General features: G+C 43.3%; 1 protein-coding gene across 1 annotated transcript in view; it reads left to right on the plus strand.

Moving 5' to 3' along the window:
- The window catches only part of pkhd1l1.1 (PKHD1 like 1, tandem duplicate 1), a 185,547-nt gene that overhangs the window by 37,716 nt on the left and 121,829 nt on the right, over window positions 1-26,002 (plus strand). Inside the window, exons 23-32 of the mRNA XM_069915690.1 lie at window positions 2,803-3,050; window positions 3,721-3,838; window positions 5,110-5,269; window positions 13,090-13,225; window positions 16,582-16,725; window positions 17,477-17,634; window positions 19,374-19,478; window positions 20,258-20,392; window positions 22,575-22,696; window positions 24,487-24,653. Coding sequence (XP_069771791.1) covers window positions 2,803-3,050; window positions 3,721-3,838; window positions 5,110-5,269; window positions 13,090-13,225; window positions 16,582-16,725; window positions 17,477-17,634; window positions 19,374-19,478; window positions 20,258-20,392; window positions 22,575-22,696; window positions 24,487-24,653 — 1,493 coding nt within the window. The remainder of the gene's footprint in view (window positions 1-2,802; window positions 3,051-3,720; window positions 3,839-5,109; window positions 5,270-13,089; window positions 13,226-16,581; window positions 16,726-17,476; window positions 17,635-19,373; window positions 19,479-20,257; window positions 20,393-22,574; window positions 22,697-24,486; window positions 24,654-26,002) is intronic.

Consider the following 26,002-nt stretch of genomic DNA (forward strand, 5'->3'; position numbering starts at 1 on the left):
GGTTGGCGTAGTGGTTAGTGCAATGCTATTACAGTTCCAGCGACCTGGGTTTAAATCCAGTGCTGTCTGTGTGGAGTTTGTACATTCTCCCTATGTCTGTGTGGGTTTCTTTTGGATGCTCTGGTTTCCTCCCGCCCTTTAAAAACATACGGCTATTGTGGGATAACTGCTCTATTTGGAGAGCACAGGTTCATGGGCTGAAATGACCTGTTACCATACCATATGTCTAAATTTTAAAAAACAACACAGGTCTTCAATTAATTGCTTCAAATATGCAAGACTACATGTAATCTAGTAAAGAATTGGGAATGGGGGCTACAAAAATTTTCACCCTGAAGAGTCCTGATATATGTAAATTCCAAAACAAATCTGTAACACTTTGGGCCTGAGCACTTCATGGTATAAGTAAAAGCAGCCAGGTGCCTGATTAAAATAGCGGGGGAAGGAAGGAAGGGGGAAGGGGCAGGGGGAGGAGCACAGTCTAACAAGTAAGAGGTAATAAGTGGATATAGGTGGAAGAAGAGAAATCTGAGAAGTGATATGGGGTGAGGGCCAAGGGTAGCTCTCTAATAGGAGAAGGAAGGAAAAAGAGTGGTTTGCCTGACCTTGATTTGAAGCCAGAGCTAAGAGGCTTTTTCTTTCCACTCTTTCCACTCACATATCACCTTAAGTATTCCCTATGCCATAGATGCTCTTTGGTTAGTAAGGGATTACTTCAAGTGGTACGTGAATGGAAAGAAAAAGTTTGAAAACCACTGCTTTAAAGCCTCACGTGGCATTTCTGAGACCCAGCAGTAAGGCTAGGAAGACCCTCAGCTTATTTTTTGGAAAAGAAGGAACAAAGAATTAATTCAAAAAATAAGTTTTCAAAGGTATGCGGTTGTCCAATAAGCCCAGCGCACACATATTTGTTGCTTGATAAATATTTGAGAACTTAAAGATGCTCCTCCAATTGGAAATGAAGGAGGAGTTTGTAGATGTTTCATCTTGCATGACTTTTTTCTAAAAATTAACTTTATTCACCATAAAATTAAATACTAAGGAAAACAGTGCAAAGTGTTTTCACATTCTTAAAGTGATATTCCTAAATCCATTTTGTTATTGAACATTTTAGTGTAAATATTACAATGTTCAATAACACTATTTCCACCAATGCGGTCCTCTGTGGTTATTCCCACTTCATTTGTTTGAGAGACTTCCCCTCCAGTCTCAGCCCCTCAATACCTGGTAGTGGAAGGACTCTAGACTGTTAGCTTTCCCCACAAATCCCTCACGTTGGCTGTGCCAAGCCTCAGCATGTACTCGTATCCTGGAATGTGCCACTCAGCAACATTCCCTCACTGATATCTCTCTATGCTGGAAGACCACATGTTTCAGGAAGACCAAAGGGCATCTTTCACTGAATTAATGATCTTCCAGCAGTCTGGAGGCCTGTCTGTGTCTGCATGTGTTCCCAGGAACAGCCTGTAAATCAGAGAGTCATTTGTTATATTGCTGCTGGGGATGAACTGTGACGAGGACCCTTTTTTTTTCAATCTTTTCATTAATCATTCTATAGGTAAACAATACATGAGGAGGATAGGAATACATGATCAAGAAGGGAAGAAAAAACATCACTATATGACATCATATGATCTAACATATTGCATTAAACCACAGTGAATGAGATCTTCAAATAAAATAAAATTTTATTATATAAAATCCCACCTAATTTAAGAAAAAAAAGACTGGACAGCCTATCCTGAGAATTTATTAATAAAATTTAACCATCTGGTCTTTACCAACAAAGAGAAAAGAAATAAAATTAAATATCGTCCAGAAGGGAAAATAATTATACATGTGGAAATAATTTATAAAAGGTCAGCAAGTCTCTTCAAATTTAACAGAAGTATCAAATGTACGACTCCTAATTTTCTCTAAACTTAAACATGACATAATTTGAGAGAGACAAGGAGCCTTGCATCCTTCTCCACACATTCTTAACAATCCAGTCTGCAAAGAGGTGGGCAAATGTCTGTATTCTACCAGTCATCTCAGGGGTACAGTATATTGGGTTTGGTCGAACAAGAAAGATCTGACTATCTTACATGTTTTGTGTCTGCATTAATTCTTAGACTAAAATAGCCTATGGCACTTGGCAATACTGGAGTTATTTTGTGTCCCGTAGCCAAACCTCTGATGTACTGCGACTTGAGAAAGGGAAAGGGTAGGTTCACCTGACCAAATCCTCTGACTTGCACATAACAATTGTGAAATTACTTATAAAATATACACATGCAATGAAAATATTTGTCAATTGTAACTTGCATTTGATACATGCAAATTAAAATGAAAATACTGAACTGATCATTTACTCACATAATTTATACATGCTTCTTAAAATTTGCTGAATTGTGTTTGAATTAAGAATTACATTTGTAATTTCCATGATTAACAGAAAACTAAAATGTATTTAGGATGAATTTTAAGAAATATGACAAAACATCTTTGGAAATAGTAGCCCTGAGATTTGTTGAGTGTGCTAAGTATGAGCGTACACTGGTCAGAGGAGTCAGAGGCTGTTGTTCATCACTCTTTCTCGAGTCAGACTGTGGTATGTAGTCTTTACTGTTGCAAAGGTGGCTAATTTGACTAAGTTAGGTTCCTTTCACACAGGTGACAAAAGTGTAGGGATGGGGCAGCATCAAGGGATTCAGAAATGTTGAGTCTACTGACCCAGTGGGAGGGTCAGATCAGCCCAGACACTAAGCCCACTGTTGTGGAAGGGTTAGGTCAGCCAGGACATTGAGCCCATTGTCACAGGAGAAGGGTCAACCCGGACACTGAGGCCACTGTCCCAGCAGAAGGGTCAATCAAGACACTTATCCCACTATCCCAAGGGAGGGTTGTCAGCCTGGACACTGAGCCCACTGTCTCAAGAGAGGGTCAGGTCGACTGGACATTGAGCCCACTATCCCAGGGGGAAGGTCATGATAGCCCAGTCACTGAGCCCACTGACCCGAAAGAGGATCAGGTCAGCCCAGATAGTGAGCCCACTGTCCTGAATGAGGGTCAGTCTGGACACTAAGCCAACTGACCCGATGGAAGGGCAGGTCAGCCTGAACACTGAGTTCATTGTACCAAGGGAGGGTCAGGTCAGCTTAGACACTGAGCCCTCTGTCTCAGCGGGAGGGTCAGGTCAGACACTGAGCCCACTGTCCAAGAGTGAAACATGGACGTCCACAGTCACTGTGATTGTCATAAAAAATACAGAAATGCTGGAGGAACTCAGAAGGTCTTGAGGCATCCATAGGAGGTAAAGATATATGACATTTTGAACCTGAGCCTTTCCTCAAAGTATGAGTAAAAAGCAGGCAGGCACCAATATAAAAAGGCTGGTGAAAAGGAACGAATGGGAGGGAGAGGAGTACATGAGTACAGGAGTTCATTGGATATGATAAGAGGACAGGAAAGAGGAGAGGTGAGAATTAATTGGGAAATAGGAGATTGTTTCTGGCTCTGTGAAAGGAGACAAAGTGTAAAGGGAAGAGAGAGAGAGAGAGACAGACAGAGACAGAGCTAGAGAAAAGGGGACATTGGGAAAAATGGAGGTGGGGGGGTGAGTGGGGTGGAAGCCTAATGGAAACTGGAGAAATTAATGTTAATATCATCCAGTTGGAGGTGACCAGATGGAAGATAAGTTGTTGTTCCTCCAAATTGCTGATGGTCTCATTCTGGCAGGGCATGAGACCGAGGCAAGGGAATGGGGCGGGAAATTGTTCCAGGAGAAGGGTCAAGTCAGCCTGGACACTGAGGCCACTGTCCCAGGTGAATGGTCAGCTTGGCTGTCTAGCAGAAGGCAAACAGTGGGACCAAAGAGAGCCTTTTCTAGATGGCAGTCGGTTACTAATGGTGTTCCTTAGGGGGTCAGTGTTGGGTCCACTACATTTCAAGCTCTATGTAAATGATTTAGATTGCAAAACTAATGGTTTTGTAGCCAGTTTTGCAGATGATACAAAGATAGGTAGAGGGGTAGGTAGTGTTTAGGAGTTAGGGAGTCAGCAGGGGAACTTGGATAGGTTGGAAGAATGACAGAATACAGTGAAGTGAAGTGTATGATCATACACTTTTGTGGAAGGAATAAAGGAGAAAACTATTTTCTAAATGGGGAGAGAATTCTAAAAGCAGCGGTCCAAAGGGACTTAGGAGTCCTGAAGCAGGATTCCCTAAAGTTTAATTTGAAGGTTCTGTCAATAACAAAGAAGGCAAATGCAATGTTAGCATTCAGTTCAAGAGGACCAGTTGATAAAGGGAAGGATTTGGTGCTGAGACTATAAGATATAGGATTGGAATTAGGCCATTTGTTCCATTGAGTCAGCCCCGCATTCCATTGTGGCTGATTTACTATTTTTTTAACAATCCCTTTCCTCCTGTCCTTTCCTTGATTCCTTGAGGTTTTATAAGGTACTGGTCAGGCCACATTTAGAAAATTACAAGCAATTTTAGGCCCATAGCTAAGGAAAGATGTGCTGGCATTGGAACAGGTCCAGAGAATAGGTTTTCAAGAATGATCCTAGGGATGAGAGGCTTTTACATATGAGGAGTATTTGATGGCTCTGGACTGCACTCACTGGAGTTTAAGAGGATGAGGGAGGAATCTCATCAAAACATTATTGAAAGGGCTCAATTAAGTGGATGTGGAGATGCTTCCAGTAGTGGGAAACTCCAGGACCAGAGGGCACAGCCTCAGAATAAAAGGATATCCCTTTAGAACAGTAATGAGAAAGTTTCTTCAGCCAGAGAATAGTAAATCTGTGGAATTTTTTTGCTATAGATGTATGTGGAGGCCATCAAGTGGGAGTTGTTAAGTTCTTGATTAGTAATGGACATCAAAGGTTATGCGGAGTAGGCAGGATTAAGATGTTGAAAGGAAAAATACAACAAAATGGTGGAGCAGATTCGAAGGGCTGAATGGCCTAATTTGCTCCAAATTATTATGGCCTTATGATGCTGTATAGGATGTGACATCATGCTCTTTCGCTTGTCCAGTTGCTCACTTGGTTCAAGATGATCTGCTGCTTCCTCTACCTTTTTGCCTGCAGACTGACAGGAAGGGCTGTTTCTTCACAGATATTACACAGAAGTGGTCCTGCAGGAAGATACAGTGAATTCCTTTGTATCTGTTGGTGTGTACCGAGACAGCAGCTCCTACACCGAGCAGCAGACAGCAGACTCTGTCAACGAAGAGCAGTTCATCAAGTCATACTCCCAGGTTGTCTACGAGAAGCAGGTCAGTTCCAGACCATGAATATTCAGTGGCAAGCTCATACTGGTATCAGGAAATCATCTGGGAATGTAAATCATGATGGAGAGTATAATCATTCCCATCTCCGCTGCTTTTGTGTGACTTTGCAGAGCAGAACAACTGCCCGAGACATCCTGAAGACCAGTTCCAGGCCTATCATTGCCAGCTATAGATGAGATAAGATCTTGGTGCCATGTGAGGCAGTGTGTGCCCTTTTTTTTTGAATATTTAAAATGTTTAACCATATATTCATTCAAATAGATTTCAAAATACAGGTATAATATATTGAATATTAAATACATGATGATAATATCCCAATACCCCCTCCCCCAGTCCCTCACAGTCCCAAGAAAAGATAAAGAAAAGATAGAAAAGAAAGTACATAGGTAAGTGTTAAAATAAAAAGAGAAAGGAATAAAAATAAGAATGGACTGCAGGAAGTGTCTAAAGTTCATATCTATTTCATTGTTAATGGAGTTCCACGCAGCTCTGAGAGGCTAAGAAGAACATTTAGAAATCTAAAAAAAAATTAAATTTAATCCTATTTTTTGTAAATACAGGTGCCAAATTTGAAAAAACAACTTTAGTGGGGTCACTACGGTTATAGCTCGGGTTATAGCTCAAGGTAGAAAGAAGACTCACACACCAAGGGAGTTTAATCGACACTGACTTTATTGGGCTGCAGCTCTGCCTTTTATAGGCAGCCAGGTGTGTCACCACTAGGGGGTGGCTTGAGTGAGGCAGGCTACTGATTGGTTGTCCCGGATGTGCAGGCCTGGATTAGACCCCCTGCTGGCTGTGATTGGCCGATTGACCGCTATTCCTGCAGCCTATGGGAGTGGGTGTCTCATTCCGCCCGCTGTCTGCCCAATCATCAGTTCAATGACTCTTTGTTGTGTCGGTCCGTGGAGTGAGCTGCAGGCCACTACATAAATCCTACTCCCCCCGCCCCCCCCCCCCCCAATGGGCCGGTTTCAGCCGGTCGAGCATGAAGGTCTCCTCCCTGCTGCCAATGTCCACCAAGCAGGTAGAGCCGTTGTGTTTAACGATGCAGTATGGCCCTTCATAAGGCCGTTGAAGGGGTAGCCGGTAGGCCCTGTGTCGGATGTAAACGTAGTGACAGTCTGCAAATATTTTTGGGACAGAGATGCTGGCTTGCCCATGAGCTCTGGGCTTAAATGGGGCTAGTGAACCCAGACACTCTCACAGTTGAGATAATGTAGCTGCCGGGAGCTCCTCCGTGGCCTCAGAAGCCACCACAAATTCACCCAGGATGACTGGAGGCGTGCCATAGACCAACTTGGCAGAGGATGCCTCGAGATCCTCTTTCAGAGCAGTGCGGATGCCTAGCAGGACCCAAGGGTGTTCATCTGCCCATGTTGCTCCAATGAGTCGGGCCATTAGAGCTGTATTCAGGTGCCTGTGGAACCTCTCCACTAGCCTGTTGGCCTGCGGATGGTATGCTGTGGTGTGGTGGAGTTGAGTCCCCAGAGCATTTGTTAAGGTGGTCCACAGGCTGGAAGTGAATCGGGCTCACCATCAGATGTTAAATGTTCGGGGACCCAGAAACGAGCCATCCAGGTGTTCAGTAATGTCCATGCAGATCTCTGTGGAGATTTCAGGTAGCGGCACTGCCTCTGGCCATTTAGTCAACCATGGGCAAAGATAACGTGCACCTCTGAATACAGGTATGGCCCCACAATGTCTATGTGCATGTGTCTGAAACGGCGGCATGCCAGTTCAAAAGACTCCAGAGGTGCTTTAATGTGGGTCTGGACCTTGGATGCCTGGCACTGAGTACATGTTTTAGCCCACCAAGTGACCTCTTTATGGAAGCTGTGTCAGGCATTCCTGTTGGCCACCATTCTAACTATAGTCCTGATAGCGGGGTGAGCCAAATTGTGGACCAAATTGAAAACTCGCCTCCTCCATACGACTGGAATGACAGGGCGTGGTTTACCAGTCAAGTTGCCGCAGTGCAGCATGCAGTTACCTGGGGCAATCTGGATGTCCTCCAGTGGCAAGCTGAAAGGTGCTGTTCAGTACACCAGGGTCTGCTTGCTGTGCATCTGCCAGGGCCACATAGTCGATACCCAGGATAGGGTCATGCACGGCTAGGATGACCAGACAAGATAGGGCATTGGCTATCACATTGGACTTGCCAGTGATATGTTCAATGTCCGTTGAAAATTCAGATATGTGGACAGGTGCTGATGTTGTTGCCTGGCTGACTACGGGTCTGACACCTTGCTGAAAGCAAAGGTAAGTGGTTTGTGGTCTGTGTAAATTTTGAACTTCCTGCCCTCCAGGAAGTAACGGAAATGCCGAATTACCAGGTAAAGCGCTAACAGCTCCCTATCAAAGGCACTCTACTGGTGGCCTGAGATGTTTACTGAAAAATTCCAGCGGCTGCTACTGTCCATTAACCATTTGCTCAAGTACACCCCCAACCGCTGTGCTGGAGGCATCTACTGTAAGGGCGATCAGGACATCAGTCCTGGGATGCACAAGGAGGGTGGCTTTGGCCAGGGCGTCTTTGGTTGCTTGGAAAGCCTCGGTCGCCTCCTGTGTCTATTGAATGTCTTTACTGGGCCCTGCCATGAGGGGAAATAACGGACTCATCGGCTGCTGTTATGAAGCAATGATAAAAATTGACCGTATCTGCAAACTCTTGCAGTTTCTTCATGGTTGTTGGTCTGGGGAAGGAACGAATAGCGTCCACTTTGTTGGGTAACAGCCTGGCCCCATGTTGGCCAATGCAATAGCCCAGGAAATCAATTGTCTCTCAGCCAAATTGGCACTTGGCCAGATTGATGGTTAAACCAAACTCACATAGCCTGAAGAACAATAGTCTTAAGTGAGCCTCATGCTTGGTGCATAATTGGCTGGCTATTAAAATGTCATTGAGGTAGATGAAGGCAAAGTCCAGATCCCGGCCCACTGCGTCCATCAACTTTTGGAAAGTCTGAGCTGTATTTTTCAGCCCAAAAGGCATGCGGAGGAATTCAAACAATCCAAAGGAGGTTATGATGGCAGTTTTGGGAATGTCATCAGGATGAACTGGGATCTGATGATAACTCCTGATAAGGTCCACCTTAGAGAATATCCGTAACCCTTATAGATTAGCAGATATGGGGCACAGGATATCTGTCAGTTGTGGTGGCCTTGTTAAAGCGGCGGTAGTCTCAGCACGGCCTCCAACCTCCAGTTGTCTTGCCATATGGAGGGGGGAGGCCCATGGGATATCGGAGCACCACACAATGCCGAGTTCTTCCATCTTTCGAAACTCTTCTCTAGCCAGGTTGAGTTTCTCAGAGGGGGAGACGCCGAAGCCTGGCGTGGAGGGGAGGGCCCTCCATAATAATTTGGTGTCTCACCCGATGTTTGGGTTCTGCTAAATTGAAATGGGGCATAGTGATGGAGGGGAATTCCACTAAGACTCAAGCAAATTCGTTGTAGGCCGTACTCACCAAGTGTAGATGGGGATTAGTAAGTTCAGTGCCCTTGAGCGAAAGTGTCTGAAATGTCTGGGCGTATCCACCAGTAGCGAGTTGGCTCTCAGGAAATCAGCACCCAGTAACAGTTGTACAGATGCCACCATAAACTTCCAGGTGAATTGTCTGTCCCCAAAGCAGAGAGGAATTGTACGGGTGCCAACTGTCCAAATGTTGGAGCCGTTTGCTGCTTGAAGCTTTCGGCTCGCATTGCCGCTGCGGACTTCTAGGCTGGACGGGAGACAGACACTGTACTGTGCCCCGGAGTCCATCAAGAAACATTGGCCCGACAGGGAGTCTTGGATGTGAAGGAGGCAATGCAGTTGGCCGGTCTTTGCAGCCATCAATGACAGCTGGACTTGGAGTTTCCCTGGAATGTTCAGTGACAGCAGCATCAACAGGCCTCGGTACCCACCATTGATGATAGAAACAATACTTCTCACCGGTGGAGTGCGTCGATCAGGTGGTCAGTCAGTCAGATGGTCAGTCGACAGGCTTCCTGGCTGGGCGTTGCTGACGAGGTGCCATCACCTGTTCAAGCAAAATGCAGGCATCCCTCTTCAGCACCCATAGCACCTGTGCTTGGGCAGCCACCCTCCTGGGGTTGTCAAAGTCTTCCTCCATGATGAGCAGCCAGATGTCTTCAGGCAGCTGCTCCAGAAAGATTTGCTGGAACAGCAGGCAAGAGGTGTGACCATTGTAAAAGTGATCAGGTTGCTTATGAGGGCAGAAGGGGCCCTGTCCCCCAATCCATCGATGTGCAGCAGTTGAGCCGCATACTCACACTTTGAGAGCCCGAAAGTGCAGGTAAATTGCTCCTTGATGGTCATATATTTCCCTTGCTCTGGGGACTGCTGGAGGAAGTCAATGACGCAGGCTGCAGTGTCTTAATTGAGAGCACTGACCATGTGGTAGTAGCTCTTGTTGTCTGTGGAGATCCGGCGAATGGCGAACTGCATCTCAGCCTGCTGGAACCACAGCCGTGGTTGTGACATTCCAGATACACGTCAGCTTCATTATTACAACATTGATTGTAGGCTGTTCCTCCATCATTGGGTCCAAAGTGCTGTTTGGACCAGTTGAGGTCACCACTGTAGCGGGGGTGCTACAGTTATAGCTCAAGTTATAGCCTGAGGTAGAATAAAGACTTGCACACCAAGGGAGTGAAATCAACACTGACTTTATTGACTGCAGCTCTGCCTTTTATAGGCAACCAGCCGTGTCACCACCAGAGCATGGCTTGAGCGAGGCTGGCTGCTGATTGGTTGTCCTGGATATGCAGGCCCAGATTGGAGCCTCTACGATCTGCTGGCTGTGATATTGCCGATTCGACCACTATTCTTGTGGCCCTATGGGAGAGGGTGTCTCATTCCGCATGCTGTCTGCCTGATCGTCGTGTTCGACGACTGTTTGCAGTGTGGCCCATGGAGTGGGCCGCAACAATACCATATTTTTTCCTTAAAATATATGTAATTTTCTTGAGTGGAATACAACTGTGCATTTCCCCATTCCATCGTTCCAGAGTTGGGTGTGAATCAGATTTCCAAGCAACTACAATACATTTTGTGGTCACTGCTAATGCAATTTTATCTAATGCAAATTCTATCTGATATTTAGTTAATTTAGGTCTTATCCCTAAAATGCTACCTAATAAAAATATTTTTTTCTATAAAATATCCTAATTCCAGCCAAAAGGGCATAATACAAATACACTGTTATGAACAAGAGCATTTGATGTCATTTGAACAACTTGGGAATAAATATGGTCTTCTTAATAATATGATATTTTGCTATTTTCAAATCCGAGCATATTTAAGTGATAAGCTGGGTCCAATAATGTATTTATCAAAGTGTAGCGATATAGAGACTTTAATAAGAAAGAGAAATGCAAAGAAATCTATTTTGGCAATTTATCATTTACTTCAAGTGGGGACCCTTAAATTGGGGATTCATAAATCTAGACAAATATGGGAGTCAGACTTAAATGTGATAATAGACGAGAAGAATTGGGCTGATTTATGTCGAGACTGATTTATGACTAATACAATAAATGTAAGATTATAGACTGGTACAATATAATTATTTACATATTATACCTCATGCCACAAAAGTTAAATAAATTGAAATCATATTTATCTGATCAGTGTTTTAGATATAGCGAAGAGATGGGAACTTTTTTTGCATTCCACGTGGTCTTGTGATAAAGTAAGGCCTTTACCTGTATTTTATGGCAGGGTCTATAATGGTTGGGCTGTTACACAGTGATGGAACAAATAAGTGGCAATTACCAGTATGAGAAAGGCCCACCCAAAGATCTATAGTCATAAACCCCTTTTCCACTGGCATCCCAGTTAATTGGCGTGCAGTGTCCCAGGATAGGAAGCCCTTTGTTCTGTTTCCACTGGGCCATCCTTAACTGGAACACTAATTGCTCTGAACACAACTTACCCCCAGGGATCAGAATGTTCTACCTTGAACTATAAATGGGTGACTTTCTGTGCCTCCACTGGTTTTATCAGCATGCCAGTGTCAGCAAACACTGGGGATATGAGTAGGGGTAGAAGCAGGTAATCCCCAGTGTGAAATGACGTTATTTGATGCTGGAATTCAGACAGTGCTCTTTTTCCACTGGACCCTGTCTCAATAAATTCCCAGTTAATTACTGGGACAGGGTGCCAGTGGAAAAGGGGCCATAGTCAATCCACTTAACACAGCACACCCAGGATAGGTGCTGGTCGTGAACTGGTCTCCTGTACTCCTTGTGGCTTTGGAGAACCTTCTTCCAAAGAGCATACACCCCAAGGTTGAAAACCTACCAGCATTATTACAGCATTGAGGATCATTGGACATCAGCCAATGCCAGCAAAGTTAGATCATTTGTAATAGATCTGTGTTAATATTAATACTAGGTAATGTCAAGCTATATTTCTTATAAATATGTCTTAAATAATGTAGTGGGTTTGGAACAATACAATACATTCAGAAATGTTGTCATTTTTCGGAGTCGTGACATCTACAAGCCAGGGGTATGAATATCACATGATTTCCAAAAAACCGTTGCTAACAGCTATTAAAGATTCCAGTAAATAGTCACATGATTTCAAAGAATTGGAAATGACCTTATTGATGATGTAAATATCACATGATTTAGAGAAATATATTGTCAAATTCAGACATTTTGAATCAGATGACTGCAGGAGTTGAGATGTCAAGACCTTGTGGCACACACAGGAGTAAAACAATAGTTTCTAGAAATAGAGGAAGATACTGGTCTGTACTATAACACAGTAGCTGGAACACCGGTGTTAGACCCCTGTGAAGCAAGGGGTTGAATTATAGTGGCTGGAATAGGAGGAGGGGAGTCCCTGTGGAGCATACTGGTGTTAGACCTTTGTGAAACAAAGGTTGAATTACAGAAATCAAAATAGGTGCTGTTATGTGACTTCTAACAAAAGGAGAATACAGAAATAAAGGGTGCAGCTTCATCGTGGAAAGAAGCTCTGGAACTCTTTAGGAGCTAAGAGGGACTGAAGAAAACCAGTGTGAAAGTTTAAGAAGAAACCTCTTCCTGGGAAATCAACTCAACAAGATTTGTGAGTTAGAACAGTCTAAGGGCTGTATCAGTGTTAACAAACGCTTCAATATGCTTTAAGCAACAATTTAAAAGGACTTGATGCTTCTTAATCACTTCTGAAATACATTTTAATAGACCTTCAAGATCAACATGACTTTAAAATACTGGGCCTTACAACTAACTTTTCAGACTCAAATTTAATCTGAAATGTTTTAGATTTTAATATATACACACATTTATACAATTACATTTGTGTATAGTGGGGTTAACCTTAAAGTTAAGTAAGTTTAGACTAAGTGAGAGCTGTTAAGTGGTTAATAGTTAACATAAACCATTATTTTGAATTTACCACTGTCTGGCAAATCTTTCTTTGCTGTTCATGTGTTAGTACGAGCAGGGGTAATTTAGTTTATAATATCTCAAGTGGCTGTCACTGGGGATCTTGGGTTCAGACCTTCCACCCATAGACGAGGAGGAGCACACTGCACCAGTGTATCTCTGCACTGCTGGATGAAGTAAAATTAATCAGAACAGGTAAAAGACACTTTTGGTGGAATTGGCTTCTACATATGCTTTGTAAAAAAAATAATAATAAAGTTAGTGCCAAACTGGTAATGCCTTTCTTATATAGACAGAAAACAGGTAAATTATCACTAGCATTTATTTTGGTGAAGCATTATGGTTCAGTTTTTATCTGACTAGACTTGATTTGGTGATCTTTCATTTTACAATTGTAGATTGTCACCTTAGAGAATTGGACAAAGGGGAGTGCGGTCAGTGAAGTTCAACAGATCACCATTACCAGTCCGTGCTGGGTTTCTGGTTCTTGCTCACACCATTGGTACAGACTCACCTACAATCATGAGCACACAGGTACTCTAGTGCCAAATGCAATTGTCGAGAGATATAGTCTCAATTAACTCTATCACTGCAAATTTACAATATATCTTCTAAGCTGCTGCGATTGTCACACTCTTCTAATTTCTTGATCTCTCAAATTTAATTTCTTCAGCAATGACACCCATGCATTCAGCTGCCTGGGTCCAAAGCTCTGAAATACCCTCTCTGAACTCCAAGAGCTCCTTTAACAAATACTTAATTCCACCATTTTTTTAAACCAAGTTAGATCTTTGAGACCAGGTCACAATATGTTTGATAAGACTCCTGTGAAGTACTTAGAGATGATCAATATGACTAAGGGCTCTATATAAATACAGGATGCTGGCATTTTCTCCAGACACCTGTATAGGATCTTGCTTCTCCTGCAGGTTCCTTCAGTGAAGGTCATACACAATGTGACCTAAAAATGTCTAACATCCTGTCCTCGGTCCAAAATCTGAACATTGGCCTTTGGTATCTTTCTCCCATGGGCCACTTGCTGAAGGAAGTGGGCTGTCCTGAAGAAGGCACAAAATATTGGTGACGGGGATGCCTGTCATTTCAGAATCAGGTACAGCGTTCAACTGTTCATCAATGCTACAGTCACAGCAATATGCTCATTTATTTGGCAATTTGGGATTTCTTCCAGTAAATTAGGAATACTCTTTCCAGATGCAGGAGAATCAGTAACCAGAATGGGATTGGTAAAGAGTGAGAGGATCTGAAAATGTGATCTGAAAATACAGTGGGAGCAGATTCAACTGGAATTTTCAAATGGGAGCTAAGAACTTCTGGAAAATGAATAATTGCAGGACACTGTTAAGGGAGAAATTAGTTAATTAAATCATGTCTATCATGTAGGAGGATGCCATTCAGCCCACTGGATCTATGCCTGCTCAATCTGTTTCCTTTTTGTTGGGTTACAAATGAACTGTACCTCACCTACTATCAGGCAAAACATTCCACATCTGGATCATTGGGAAGCCCCTGTGATTCTCATTTTTAAACTAATCTATGTTTGGAGCTGAGTGCTTTGACAAAAGCAGGATACCAATAATACATGGAGCTGGACACTGGGGGTCAGAATCAGAATTTATTGAAATGATCATGTGTCATGAAATTTGTGGTTTTGTGGCATTAGTAAATTAAATTTTTAAATAAATAAATAGATTTTTTCAAAGGTCTGGTCAGCTTTCACCCTGAAATATTCTGAAATACATTCTTGTGCATTCTTATAGAACAGGCCACTCTCATCTCAATGAAATGCCCATAGTTGTTTCTTCAAAGTTTGATATCTAAGCATTTCCTGTCCAGACTCTGGACCTAATTGATATTTTTAGATCCTAGTGACCTTGCCAATAAGCATTGTCATTGAGATGTGACCTTAAACATCTGAGAAATAAATGACTTGAATATAATCTTATGCAATATAATATTGCAACAAATGTTAAATATATCCAAATGCTAATACCATTAGACAGATAAAACGATAATAATTGCAGAATTACTGGAAACAAATTGCACTAAATTTGAAATACAAATTATGTATTGATTAACCCTCAACTGGTCCTACTGTGGCAGTTATCAATGGTCTCATGTGTGGCCTATCAATCAACATTGGCTAAATTTAAGGACTTGCAGGTTTCAGTCTGCTCCAGATTTCTGTCAGAAGCTGTGGACTGAACGTGTTCCAACTGAGCACATAAAGGGTTTTGGCTTGAAACATCAACTGTTCTTTTTCTCCCACTGATGCTGTTCGACTTGCTAAGTTTCTCCAGTGGAATGTGTTTTGCATGAATTAGTTCCCCTCCTATGTATGCTGAGAAGAGCAGCTTTAGACAAGCATGGGAACTGGATAGTATGCAACCCCTCTCACACACAATAATCCATCTCCAATCAGTGCCAATAAAGCAGAGCATTTGGCCACAGCTAAACTAAAATCTGGAAACACTCAGTGTATGAGATAACCCCTGTGGTGAGAGAAACAGAATTAATACCTCTGACTGTTCTGATGAAAGGTTTTGGGGCACGCTGTTCCTCCCTCCACAGATGCTGCCTGACCTACTGATTTTCTACATTTAGGTGCACTTTGCAGCTATATAAAACTTTGGTTAGGCTGCACTCAGGATATTGTATGCTTTTATGGTCACCCCATTACAAGAAGAATGTGGAGGCTTTGGAAAGGGTACAGAGAGATTTGCCTAAATTAGAGGGAATTTGTTATCAGGAGAAGTCAGAAAAAATTGGATTGTTTTCTCTGGAGCTTCAGAGGCTGAGGAGAGACCTGGCAGAAGTTGAGAAGCATTAATAATTTAGACAGTCAGAATCTTTGTCCCAGGGTAAGAATGCCACCTACTAGAGGACACATGTCTAAGGAGGGTGTGGGGTGGTTTAAAGGAGGTGTTCTGGACAAACGTATTTATATAGAGAGTAGTAGAGAGCATTGCCTTCCCAAGATCGTGTTATATGGCGAGCTCTCCACTGGCCACCGAGACAGAGGTGCACCAAAGAAGAGGTACAAGGACTGCCTAAAGAAATCTCTTGGTGCCTGCCACATTGACCACCGCCAGTGGGCTGATCTCACCTCAAACCGTGCATCTTGGCGCCTCACAATTCGGCGGGCAGCAACCTTCTTTGAAGAAGACCGCAGAGCCCACCTCACTGACAAAAGATAAAGGAGGAAAAACCCAACACCCAACCCCATCCAACCAATTTTCCCTTGCAATCGCTGCAACCATGTCTGCCTGTACCGCATCGGACTTGTCAGCTACAAATGAGCCTGCAGCTGACGTGGACATTACCCCTCCATAAATCTTCGTCCGCGAAGCCAAGCCAAAGGATTAGAGAGTAGGCTGCCACAGGAGTAGTGGTGGAAGAATATAAAATCATAGAATTTAAAAGGTTTCTAGACAGTTGTGAATATGCAGGGGATAAAGGGATATGGATCATGTGCAAGCAGCAGATTGTTGGTTTAATTTGGGCATCATGTTTAGCACAGACATGGTGGACTGAAGGGCCTGTTCCTGTACTGTACTGTGCTGTGTTCTCCATATTTCCAGTCTCTTTCAGATTTCCAGTGATTGTAGGTTTTTGATTTTCCATATCTGGTCACAGATCACTTCCTGTAAAACCTGGCACTGTAAAAGTTGTCACACTTGCCCAAACAACATTTGAATGTAATTTTTAGTCTGCGATGTGTTTTGTTAAGACCTGGGGGAAAGAGTTTTCCCTTCACATATGATGAGCGTTAATAGTGCCCTCCCATCACTATAATCTAAGTCAGAGGACAAATGATTCCAGATACCTTAATTTTGAATTGTTGAGTGCATATTGTTTTCCCTCAAACCCAGGATTTCTTCCTGCTGATGCTTCGGACAAGCAGATTAAGCAAGCTTTAAGCGATCTGTGGTCAATTAGACCTGATGAAGTGAAAGTGTCGAGCACAGGGATCAGCCAAGGCTTTGTGCACACAGTGACCTTCATCTCCACAAGAGGTAGACAGTGCCTCAGCGCACACATTCTCTTAATGTCTCCTTCCACCAGGCAAATCGCTCTTTCACTCCTTGTGATTCTGAACGCAGTCCCATGGTAGATGACTTTGTCCTGGAATCATCTCTTTTCAATCCTGCCCACCTCCCTCAACCTGGCTCCTGCATCCTCCCACAACCTAAACTGTGCTCCTAAATTTCAGGTCTACCTTTAATCTGATCTGTGGCCACCCTTCATCCATTTAACTCCACGTGCACACATATACCCACATGTGAGTGTGAACATGTGAATGTGAAATGCATACACATGCATGCATATATATAATACACATTGCTACACAAATTACACATGCACATACATAAAAACGTGCAGATGGCTGATACACTATCAATAATACCAAAAGACTGGAGTTACTGGACAACAGGCTTTTATTACCATTAGACTGGAAACATGCTCCTGTTGCTGGTCTGATCCCATGATTCGTACTGAGGGAGGAGCTTGGGCATAATCATCTTTATTGTGGAATTTCAGGGGAGGAGACGGGCTAGCCATACACAGAGATACAGTACCAATGGCATAACAGCATCACAGAAGTATCACCACAATGGCACCCCCACCCACATACACACCGCACCCTCCCCCCCCCACCAATTCTGCACACAAACATGCCCACACGTGGAAATACCCAGCTGTGGACTCCATTGACTATAGAATCATGTACATCTTTAATGCTGGTTTCTTCTTGTTTCTGTGGAGGGGATTTTGATTTGCTTCAACACGAGGTTTTGGGAGGAAGTAACATTACTATTGAAGTGGTGGAACAAGTCAAAGGGAGACCCAGTATGGACACCTTCACGCTGAGGCTAGATGGGATCAATTCGAGACCCCTCCTGCATTCAGCGACTGTTGACGAGGTGGGTATCAAGTTGCACGGTTTTGGTTTGTGATATATTATTTCACTATGCATACTTTTTGCAGTTGATACTGTGGATGGGGATGATCTGACAGGTTGGGGTGACATTGACTGTCTGTGAAGGGTTTCATGGGAAGTTAACATGCTGTTTTTCAACCAGCATTGGGACTGGTAAGGACACACAGGAAACTAAATCTGAAGAGCGAAAACTCTTTATCAAGACTAGTGAAATGAAGAGAAAAGGGCAGCATGTTTAGCTGTTAGTGCAATATTGTTATAGTGACAGAACCCAGGTCTGAATCCAGCGCTGTCTGAAACGTGCTTGTACATTTTCTTGGATGCATGGGTTTTTTCCCACCCTCCAAAAATGCAGAGTTTGTAGGTTAATGATATACTGGGGCAGCATGGCTCACGGGCCAGAAAAGTCTGTTACCTTGCTGGATTGATAAAATGGGATAGGGGCCCCAGGTGGGATTGGTGAAACATGATGGACAGTGGCAGTTGATTGGTGGATGCTAGACAGAGAGGGGGGGGGGGGGCAAGAAAAACAAAGGGTTGGGTGGAAGATTAGAAGACAAAAACTGCCAGTGCTGGAATCTGATAAGGAGAGATGGTGGTATGAAGAGACTAATAGAACTGAGAGTGGGGAAAAGAGAGCAGAAGAATCCAGTGGGGAGAGGGGAGAAAGGAATGGAACCAAAGAAGAGGTGGGCTGAGAATGGGTGGGGATCAGGATGGGGGTGGGTGGAAAAAGGGTTGCAAAAAAGGAAGGGGAAGAGCAGAAGGTGTACAGGAGAGAGGGGATTAGAAAATTCTATGATCTTTTCATCGGGCTGTAGACTCCCAGGCAAAGTATGAGGTGTTTTTCTTCAGTGTAAGTTGGACCTCACTCCAGCAGTGTCGAAGGCCCAGGACAGTCAGGTTATCTTGGGCATGGAAAGGGGGTGTAAAAGCAACAACTGGGAGCTCAAGATAGCAACTGTGGATAGAATGTACCTACTCTGTAAAATGGTCCCTAGGTTTGCATTTGGTCTTGCCGATGTAGAGGGGGCACATTGGAAGTAAAAGAGGTTGCAGGAGGTGCATGTGAATCTTTGCTTCATGTGGAAGCGCTGTTTAGGTCCAGGATGGTGGTGAGGGAAGAGGTGCCAGACCAATTGTTAAGCTCCCTACAGATGCAGAGGAATGTACCAGGGGTCACCAAAAGGTGGGTGGGAAGTGATGAGCAGGCCAGGGTGTTATGGCTTATAACTAGTGGGAATTGGAAATCATGGGAGATCCCATTCTTTCTACTAATTACTGGACCAATTACATTGGTTAATATCTAGCACCATGTAGCTCTGTTGGAATTTGACCACCATTGTAAGAAAGTAAGTAACTTGACTGGAATGATTTAAATTTAGATGTGTTCCTGCCCCGCCAAATAGACCAATTAACCTACAATACCTATTCGTTTTTGAAGGGTGGAAGGAAACAAGAACAGCCAGAGGAAACCCACACAGACACAGGGAAAATGTACAAATGCCTGACAGACAGTGCCAGATTCAAGCACAAGTCATCGGTGCTGCAATAGCGCTGCACTAATTGCTATACTAACTGTACCACCCTGATGTGGTCATAATATGTTGATGACTATCTTTTGATAAATACATGATAAAGAAACAGACAATCTAAGGTGGGTTGGTCACCAGGTTAGGGAGAGATGTTCATCAATTTACTCATTGGAGTCTCACCCCACAGGTCAAAGCTGCTTTGGATGAACTAGTGGGTGTGAAGTGTCCTGAGCATATAGCTGGTTACACAAGTGGATATGCAGTCAAGTACTTCAATGATTTTGAAGATCAGGTATGTGGTCCCTTTGTCCTTGGGATGTGGGTTTGCTTGATACCTCAGTCTGAGCCGCATGCTGCCTCATCGATGGGTAATGATTATCGTGCCCAACCAATGCAACATGTTGGCTCAGATACCAGGTAACTTTGATAAAAGACATACATGAAGTGGTGTGTAAACCATTGCCAGCTTTGTGGAACCCACATGGTTCACTGCAAAAACCCTTGAATTCTCAAAGTGCATCAACGGGACCAGCTCTGCCACCTCTGATCAGACACCGCTCGCTCAGTCCTGGTCTCTACATCCCCTACCTGAGCTGCACGTCCAACCATGTCCTCAACCATTGCCTGACCCGAACTCCCCCTGTCCCGAACCTAGATGTGAACCCTCCCTAATGTGAACCCCTAATATGAACCCTCTGACCTAAACCACCCCCAGTCTGAACTGAACTCCAGACCTGAACCCCCCAGTTCGGAATGCTGCTATCCTGAACCCTCCGACCTGTACCACCCCTGACCTGAGCGCCCCTCTCCTGAACACCCCCCCTGACCTGAGTCCCTGGCCTGAACCCCTCCTCTTCCTGATGAATCCCCCAACCTAAACCCCTGGCCTGAAACCCTCCCCAACCTGAGCCCCTGGCCTGAACCTCTCCCCCTCCACAAACTGAACCCCTCCCCCTCCTCGACCTGAGCCCCTGTCCTGAACCGATCATTTGTATCTGAGCCCATATTCTCTGGATTCTGATCCCACTCAATCAACTAGATATAATTTGCTACTACCTGTTGATTTTGTAGGATTCTTCCTATCACAGTGGCCTGGTGACAATGGAGACGGATGCTTTTTGTGGGCGATACTCTGTCAAAAACCCCTACCATCTGTTTGGCTATGCTCAGTCTCACCAGCCAGTCTTGTTAAATGTCTACAGGCAGGTGAGACCACATCCACTTTTTCTCTTACCATTTGATCTGTAGTGCTCAATGATCATTGGCTCCTGGCAGGTGTAGAAGGGAGCTCAGACCATCAGGAGGCCATTCTGCCCTTTGAGCGTAAGAATGCATTGGTGGAGTGGTGGTGGAGGCTGTTAAAATAGACTCATTTAAAAGATTCTTCAATAGGTACACGGATGCAAGAAAAATAGAGGGTTAAGGGCTGTGAGGTTGGGAAGGATTAGATTGACGCTGAACATTGGTCGGCACAACATTGTAAGCTGATGGGTCTGTACTGTGCTACAATGTTCTAAGTTCTCTGTTCTGTCTAGTTCAGCTCAGATAAAACTTAACCACAGAGTACAAACAGCCACCTGGAATAGAGATTCCAATTATTCTAATCTCTAGCTCAAATCCACTATTTCCAGGTTCATTAGCTGAGGGGCGGAGAGGTTTACACACCTCAGTGACATCACATCTCATTCTAAACGACACCAAGTGGGCTCATATTCTACTTAACATTGCAGGGGGGCTGCACAATTCTGTGTGCTATCTGCTACAGTTCCCTGAGCTAATGTCAACTCTCAGCTTCAGTCGCTAGCTGAAAATTCACACTATATTAGGCTTCCCAATGAATGCTGAGGGACTGTGTTCATCTGAAGCTATACAGAACAGAGATAGGTCCTTTTGACCAACTCTACCAGCTTAAATGAGCCAGACTCATTTGCCTGCATTTGGCCCATGTCCCTTTGCTATCCATGTAACTGTCCAAAAGTTTTCCCATTTACAATTGTGTCCTCCTCTACCACTTTCCTGTGACAGCTCATTCCTGTACCCACACATTTTATGTGTAAAATGAAGCACTTATCCCTTTTAAAACTTTCCTCTCTCACCTTAAATCTTTGCCATCTATTTTGAACCCTCACTTCCCTTCTTGACAGAAAGACTGCGACTTCACTTTATCCATGCCCTTTGTGATTTACAAGCCTCTGTAAGGTCACCCCTCAGTCTCCTATACTCCAGGGAAGAAAGTCTCAGACAATCCATCCTCTCCTTGTCATTCCTGTGCATCTTTTCTGCACCCTTTACAGTTTAATGACATCATTGCTATAGCAAGGCAACCAGAATGACATGCAGTATTCTAAATGTTGCTTCACGAATGTCTTGTATAGCTGTAACATGATATTCCAAGACCTATACTCAATGCCTTGATCATTGAAACACTTTCTTCATCACCCTATCTACATGTGTCACTACTCTCAGGGAACTATGTAGCTGAACCTCCCAATCTCTATGTCCAAAAATACTGCTTAAGGCCCTACCATTGACTGTGTAGCTCTGCTTTGGTCTGACTTGCCAAAATGAAACACTTTCACTTGTCTGAATTGAACTCCATTTTCCATTCCTTGCCCCATTGACTCAGTTGATCAGGAGCCCCTGGTAATCTTAGATAACCTTTGTCATTGTCCATCAGATTACTAATTTTGGTATCATCCACAAACTTTCTAAGCTTGGTAACTACATTCTCACCAGATCAATGTAAATAATGGAACCCTGGGGTACACCACTGACCTCAGGCTTCCAGTTCATAAAACATCACTCCACCACCACCCTCTACCTCCTAGCATCAAGCCAATTTTGTTATCAATTGGCCAGTTTGTCTGGTATCCCATGTGGTCCAACCCTTCTGGACCAATACCCTATGTCAATACCCCAAAGGCATTTGGTTTCCAATCTCTCACATGGAGAAAGGTGAAAGTGCCAAGAAAATGGGCAGGAGTAGGGAAAAGAATTGGGGAGAAATGGAGAGAGATTCTGAATCAAAACTGGTTAGTTAGTTGAACACGTGTGTTGGGTGCTTTCTTCACATTCTTATTTATTGAAGTTAGTTCACACTCTGGACAGATTGGAATGGGGTTTGGGTGTAACTCCGATAAACTTGGGTCAATGTCAATTTGTTTTCAGGGGACTCTACAATTAAATGCTTCACACCTTTCTTGCATGATTTCAAATGTGAAGTGATTTAACTAAGTGATGAATTTCCTGTACCTTTATTCTGCTCGAGGAACAATTCCAAATTATTGATCACTCCCAGTAATCTATTTAAGATTTTAAAAGCAGATTCTTAGCTAAAAAAAAATTGGTAATAAAAATGTGGCTAATGTGATATTAACCATGCTTTCAGCTTTGTTTTGCATATAAAGGAATTTTAAGAAATAATATTCTGCTGTTGCTGAGTTACAATGATGAAGGCAAAACAGTCAACACATTTTTGTGGCTGCTATATAGTTTTACTCAAGAAAATCAGTAAGTGTTTCTTAAATTGTAATAATTTTGAATTGATTTTACATAACAAATACCTGTATTGCAATTTCTATCAAATCAAATCTCTTGGGAAACAGCATATTCTAAATGCTATTTGAAATCAGTAAAATGATTTGATATAGTCTGGGCATTAAATAATAAATTTGCATCAATCCTTTCAGCAAGAAGCCCCATCTGATATGGTGGCTCATGATGGCACTTACCATCAGGCACAAATTTCAGTAAAAAAGGCTGTCTGAAGTATAGTTTTCAACATGTTTTCTCGCTGTAGGAAATTCTCAGAAAGAAAAGTGGTGGAGTTTGAATTTATTTCATGCCTTCATCTTCAGAACATCCCAAATCACCAAAGGTTCCAGGTCCCCTCAAGAAACTGGTGTCTGTAACTTGGACTGTAGGGTTACCACACTTTCAAATGTGCTGTCTTTCAGATGACACATTGTCTACCCAGCTCACATGTTCCTGATTATTGAAGAGCAGGACTGTTCTCCTAAATTCCTAGCCAATGTTTATTCCTCAGAGAGAAAAAAGAACTCCATCCTGACTTGGAAATAGAACTTAAGTCTGAGGTAGAAGGGAGATAGAGGGATTAATGGCTTGGTGTCTGGACAACAATCTCTCCCTCAAATATCAGCAACTCTGAGGAGCTAATCCTTGACTTCAGGAAGAGGTGTGGGGTTCATTCCCTGTCCACAACGATGCACTGAGTAGACAGATTGTTACAAGGGATCAATATCTTCTTTGACCTGTGCTGGACCAATCACATTCCTGTGATGGCCACAAAAGTGTCTCAGCACCTCACTTTCCTCAAATTTCCACAAGAATTTTCAGAGAATATAAGCACAGCTCAGACCATAGCACAAATCTTCCCACTCCCCCATTCCCCTCTATTGACTTCATCTATAATTTCCACTGCCTTGGAAAAGCAGCCAACTTACTGAAGGACTTACCCCATCCTGGCCACACTCTTCTCTCACCTAATATTGGGAACAAGATTCAATAGTGTGAAATTGCGGATCATCTGATTCAAGGACCATTTCTTTCCTGCTATTATTGGACTACTGAACAAATCTAACACTGCTAAAATAAGGGTGCCTTTGCTCTGTTCAAAATTATCTGTCTCTGTAACTCCATTCTATATTGTTTTGATTCAGTGGTACTTGTGTATAGGTACATTTGCTGGATAGCACACAAAACAACCCCTTTCACTGTACCTCAGTACTCATGACAATGAATGTAAACTCGAACTGAACGTGAACTTCATCCCCGACAACACTGTCACAACCTTCACCACAAGGACCACAGCAATTCAAAGTGTGTCTTATCACCACTTCTCAAGGGCAGTAAGGGATGGATAATAAATGCTGGTCAGATCTGAAAGTAAACCTGGGCCTTTTGCTCAACAACCTGGTTACATATCATGGTACCATCCATGGAGCTTGTTGTACAATAACCTCTGTGGCACAACAGCTGAGAACATCTTCCATCAGCTCTAAAGTGTTCTGGGATGTCCCAGGGCTGCAACAAAAAAAACAATGCAGACAGAACCCACTTTCATTTCCCGTAAAAACAAGTGGATTCTCTTAAATAATCACCAGTCAATTTGTTAGTTGGGCCATTCATTTTCAAGTTAAGGAGAGTTATTATTCTCACTTCGTGTCCCCTTCATGGGTCACACACTGCCCCTTTTTCCTTATGGTTGCATTGGAGAGTGGTAGGATTTTGAAGGTGATGAGGAAGTGAACAGAACCATAATGGTGTGTTCCTGTTTACAGGTGGTCCTATACCTGCATCAATTTGCTAAACAACGTACGTGCCAGAATTTCCAAAGGGTCCAACTTCTTGCTGAAATCAATCATCTTGCTGAGGAAGTCATCAGCCCAGGATTACTTTGTGGATACTGTCTACATCGGGCAGCATGCTACAACCAGCAATCAAGAAGGTATCAGTACCTTGTATTTAAACCCTGAGTGACAACCTAATGCAGGAGAAAATAGAATATGATGTGGAATTCCAGTAGGTTACAATCATAATCCCAGTAGGTTACAGTCAGAATCCCAGTAGGTTACAGTCAGAATTCCAGTAGATTACAGTATTGATTCCAGTGGGTTACAGTGTGAATTCCAGTGGGTTAGTCAGATTTCTAGTAGGTTACAATCACAATTCCAATAGTTTACAGTCTGATTTCCAGTGGGTTACAGTCAGATTTCCAGTGGGTTACAGTCAGAATTCCAGTAGGTTGCAGTATAAATCCCAGAGGTTACAATCTGAATTTCAATGGGTTTCGGTCTGAAATCCAGTGGGTTGCAGTCAGAATCCCAGTAGGTTACAGTCAGAATTCCAGTAGATTGCAGTATTAATTCCAGTGGGTTTCAGTGTGAATTCCAGTGGGTTAGTCAGAATTCTAGTAGGTTACAATCAGAATTCCAATATGTTACAGTCTGAATGCCAGTGGGTTACAGTCAGAATTCCAGTAGGTTTGTCTAAATCCCAGTAGGTTACAGTCTGAATTCCAGTGGGTTACAGTCTGGTATCCAGTGGGTTATAGTAAGAATTCTAGTTGGTTAGTCAGAATTCTAGTTGGTTACAGTCTGATTGAACCACTCTTGTAGCCTTCTGTGAAACCCATATTCCTGGTTATAAACTCCTGATGTGATCAGGAAGATGGTGGCACCTGAGGCCCTTTAGGAGTCCTCCTTGCAGATCCCTGTTCCAATACCTGGTACACACAAGCTGGTCTCCAGCAATGTGTGGTTTGGTTGGTCCAGTTTTGATGGGTGAAGCTGGGTAAATGGAAGATACCTTCACACCATGGTCTGATACAATGGTTTGGGGGTTGATTGGCTTCCTGTTATTGCTCTGCAGCTGCTGTGATATGGTTTGTTGGCCTTTGATCCCTGCCTGTGGCAGGTGATCTGAACCTGCTATAATTTCCACAAATTTGTCCTTGGACAGAAAGTTCAGACTGTCCAAATCACCTTGTCTGAACTCAGGGTTCTAAGAATGAGGCAAATTTCAATGTGATCCATAGTCTTGCAGCACAGGAACAGACCCTTCAAGCCATGAAATGCGTACCATTGACCACCCATTTGCATTAAACTTACATTAATCCTACATTCCCATCTGGAATGTACCACTCACAGATACACTAAAGGCAATTTAGTCTCCAAAAAACCCATCGATCTGCACATCTTGCAAATGTGGTAGGAAGCCGGAGCACAAATGTAGAGAAAACTTGCAAACTCCACACTGGAGCCAGAGGTCAGGATCGAACCAGGGTTTCTGGCGCTG

The sequence above is a fragment of the Narcine bancroftii genome, chromosome 2 (assembly GCF_036971445.1).
Source record: "Narcine bancroftii isolate sNarBan1 chromosome 2, sNarBan1.hap1, whole genome shotgun sequence".
Taxonomy (NCBI): domain Eukaryota; kingdom Metazoa; phylum Chordata; class Chondrichthyes; order Torpediniformes; family Narcinidae; genus Narcine; species Narcine bancroftii.